This window comes from Pistacia vera, unplaced genomic scaffold (genome assembly GCF_008641045.1).
Source record: "Pistacia vera cultivar Batoury unplaced genomic scaffold, PisVer_v2 Contig124, whole genome shotgun sequence".
NCBI classification, from domain to species: domain Eukaryota; kingdom Viridiplantae; phylum Streptophyta; class Magnoliopsida; order Sapindales; family Anacardiaceae; genus Pistacia; species Pistacia vera.
Window position 1 is genome coordinate 960,440 of NW_022195293.1, and position 3,383 is coordinate 963,822.

The window sequence follows — 3,383 nt, forward strand, 5'->3', positions numbered from 1 at the left end:
CCCAAAGGGGCTCTGCTACTGAACTTTCAAACACCAATCCTAGATGCTGGCAACCACCATATAAAAGATTCGTGTTCACATAAATAAAGATAGCCAATATGACATAATAATATCAGCATTCAAAAAGATTGCAGTTCACATTTGACCCACCTAGAACAAATTTATTAATAATAAACTAACACCATGTACATTTTGTCATGAAAAAAGTAAAAGTAAATTTGAAGGAAAATCTCTCCACCTATCATCAAAAGATTTTCTTCTACATTTAAAAGGTTAAAAACGTACACCATTTGACAAGTCAAAAAGGAAAAATGCTGATCACTATATTCGTTTCAATATCATCTGATGGAACAATGTCACTTGTTTACATCTTTTTGTCAGCAGAGAAGTTGAACAAACGTCTAACAAGAAAAAAATATATATATCATCTTCCCGTTTACCTTGCCCACTTCCCCTCTACATATCCAGCAAAAATCCCTATTCTTTCCCAAACCCAAAAACAACCACACGAAGAGAAAAACAACCCATAAAAGATTAAGAAGAATTAACAAACTAGACAAATTTTTAGTCTTGAAATTATGCCAGCCAGTAACAGTTTTTCCTTTTCACTGCCACTGCCGTATTGTTTAAGCAAGAGAATTAGTAGAACAAAGAAAGGTCAATGGATTTGCTATACCACAGCTTCGCCAACACCTTCCTTTAAGCATAGAAGGTAAACTAAAAATTAACCTCCGTTTGCTCTATCCCTAAATGGAAAACTGAGCTCCAACTCCGTAGTTGGATTCTGCATAGAGTATATAGATCCATCCAGGCCCAAAGAGAACCTGTGAATAGTGATTACACTCTATTTACAGATTAACAGAGGCATATTCAGAAGTCCAAAAATCTGACTTAACTTCTACTCTGTAACTTCTAATTGGTCGGTTAGTAGATTAACACCAGCTACCAATATAAACAATTGCCCTGATTTGATCCTACGCTTTGTTATACTTCCATCTTCCATATCATGTTATCAGTGCTACCATCATGTGCTTTCTCCAGTGCGGCAACTTTAGCTCGATGCGCTGCTAATGCAATTGCGCTCTTTCCTCTTTCATCATGAGGCAGCTCACAGGCCTCACTGATGGACCCTGACCTTAGGTCAGCTGGGGGGATAAAACAATCTAATGAGAGACCTGGAACATTAAATGCAACCTCTTCTATAGTCCAGGCTTCTTCCATCTTTGTTTTAGTATGGCTCATTGCTACCTCTCCAAATCTAAAAAGTGTTACCACAGAACGGCCAGAATGTGCAATCATAATCCCTTCGACTGGTCTGTAATCATCGAGGAATGAATTGATTGTGGTCTCCCAGTAAACTGCATCACCACCACTGGATTGGATGCGGGTCAGATGGGAATCCTCCATGTGAACAAGAAGTCCAGTCTTTTGACTGAAGTAGCCAAATAACACATGACGAATGATCTCTGCAGGACCTTCACTCCTGGCCTTCAGAGTTTGAGGATCTGCACAACGCTTGAGAATGAAGCAATCCTCACCATTAATCCTCTTCTCTCCAATACACTTAGCTTCAGCAAACATACTAGCTGTTGTTCTTGGATCAAGACCCTGAAACAGATCAACCAATAAGCAAATGGCAAACATAGCCTACTTAACTACTCAAATCTTGAAAATCAAGACACAAAATTTCACCTGAAGTGCACGACGCAGTGGTCTAACAGGTCCTTTGGCAGTGTGAGCACCAAGCCAAGGTGTGTGCCTCCAAACGAGCTTGCCATTGCAGCCAGCGTGGACCTTACTGCCTCCAACAGCAAGTTCAACATACCACATGTCTGGATTCATCTGCCAGAGCACGAATCCACCAGACTCCGCACATCTAGAGGTGTTCCGATTCTTAACCGTCCTAGTAGCAGTTTCGAACTCTGAAGCTACCATTCTAAGCTTCCCCATCGCATACGCATTTCGAATAGAGTTTTGTAACTTCTGCCCACCGGAGGCCGCGGTGTACTGCTGCAATATGTACTGAGCTGAAGAAGTTTCCTGCAGTCCCACCATAAACACAAAGTTAAAAAGTCGCTATAGATAAATTTAAAGTGGCGTTTACTAAAATACAAAGTGAGTAAAATTAGAAAAAATGGTTCAATTCACATGAAGAACAGCATATCACTTGTCTTCTTCTAAAGCACATGAAGTTCTACGTATAAGAATTTCCCTTTATTGGGTTGGAATTTGCTTCTATATTCTGACTAACCAAACAGAAAACAAATTTGTTAACAATAATAAAAACTCCATAGATCAACCAGCCAACTAAAAGAACGGAAAGTATCCATTATAGATAATTTAAAAAAAAAAAAAAAAAAATTCCAGAACGAAATAAAAACATAATTTTTATTTAAAAAGAAAAAAAAAATGAAAATGAAAATGACAAAATGAACTTAAAAACAAAAAGAGAAAGGAGCTAACAATGGGAGTGTCTTTGATGCTCAAGTGAGGCAAAGGGTCATTGCTAACGTGCACCGGGGCCAACGGTGCGCCCATGACACCAAGCAACAGCCTCAGATCAGACCTCTTATAAGCCATCGCAGTAACAGACGGCGTCCTCGACAACTGCCCCTTAACCCACTGCCCCAAACCCGACCCGACCCGCTTTGAATCCCCGACTTCCCCTCCATCCGGATCGGGGCCTTCCATTAACGGAGCCAGAGCCTCCCCCACGACAGGCCTCAGACTTCCGGATCTCGAAATCAACTGCTCCGGATTCGCCACGTAGTGGTGAGACGAACTCTGGTGTTTCCTCCTCCGGAGCAGCGACGACATGGGCGACATGGCTCGGGCCGGGCTGGCGGACCGCGACCGCGACCGAGACGGCGAAAGGCCGCGAACCACCTCGTCTTTGAGAGCCGAAAAGAAGCCTTGTTTCTTCTCCATATGTTCTGTTTCGAGTTTTGAGGTGAAGAGTAAATGAATGAAAAGAGGATGATTGTATATTAGAATGTGAGAAGGGTCTGTGTTTGGTTTTGGTTCAGCGTGAGTTCTTCATGGAGAGAAAGAGAAGTATGAAGAGTGTGTTGCGTTTTGGAGAATGAGAGTTTCAGAGAGTGTGTGCAGTGTGAGTGTTTGTTTAGAGAGAAAAAAAAGCTTTTAATATATTGGAAGAGAAAGAGTGTGGGGGAGAGAGAAAGAGAGAGGAGAAACTAATCTTTAACTAAATTAGGAAAAGGAGAAAGAGAGTAAAAAAAAATGAAACAATTGAATATTTTGATTATTAGCAATAGATACGGTGTTATATCATTTTCTATATTGAATGAATTAATCCAGGTGTAAATAGTCAAATTTCAATACAGACAATTAGAAATTTTGTATTCCTTTTAATTAAACCCTCA

The 3,383-nt window shown here is 40.5% G+C and overlaps 1 protein-coding gene across 1 annotated transcript; it reads right to left on the reverse strand.

Annotated features, from left to right (window-relative positions):
* Window positions 1–302: 302 nt before the first annotated feature.
* On the reverse strand, window positions 303–3,179 carry LOC116118113. Its single transcript, XM_031404084.1, has 3 exons — window positions 2,464–3,179; window positions 1,693–2,040; window positions 303–1,608 (listed from the first exon to the last, which is right to left on the reverse strand). Exons 1-3 carry the CDS (start codon window positions 2,926–2,928, stop codon window positions 985–987), a joined length of 1,437 nt encoding a protein of 478 aa, XP_031259944.1. The 5' UTR covers window positions 2,929–3,179; the 3' UTR covers window positions 303–984.
* Between the last annotated feature and the right edge of the window lie 204 nt (window positions 3,180–3,383).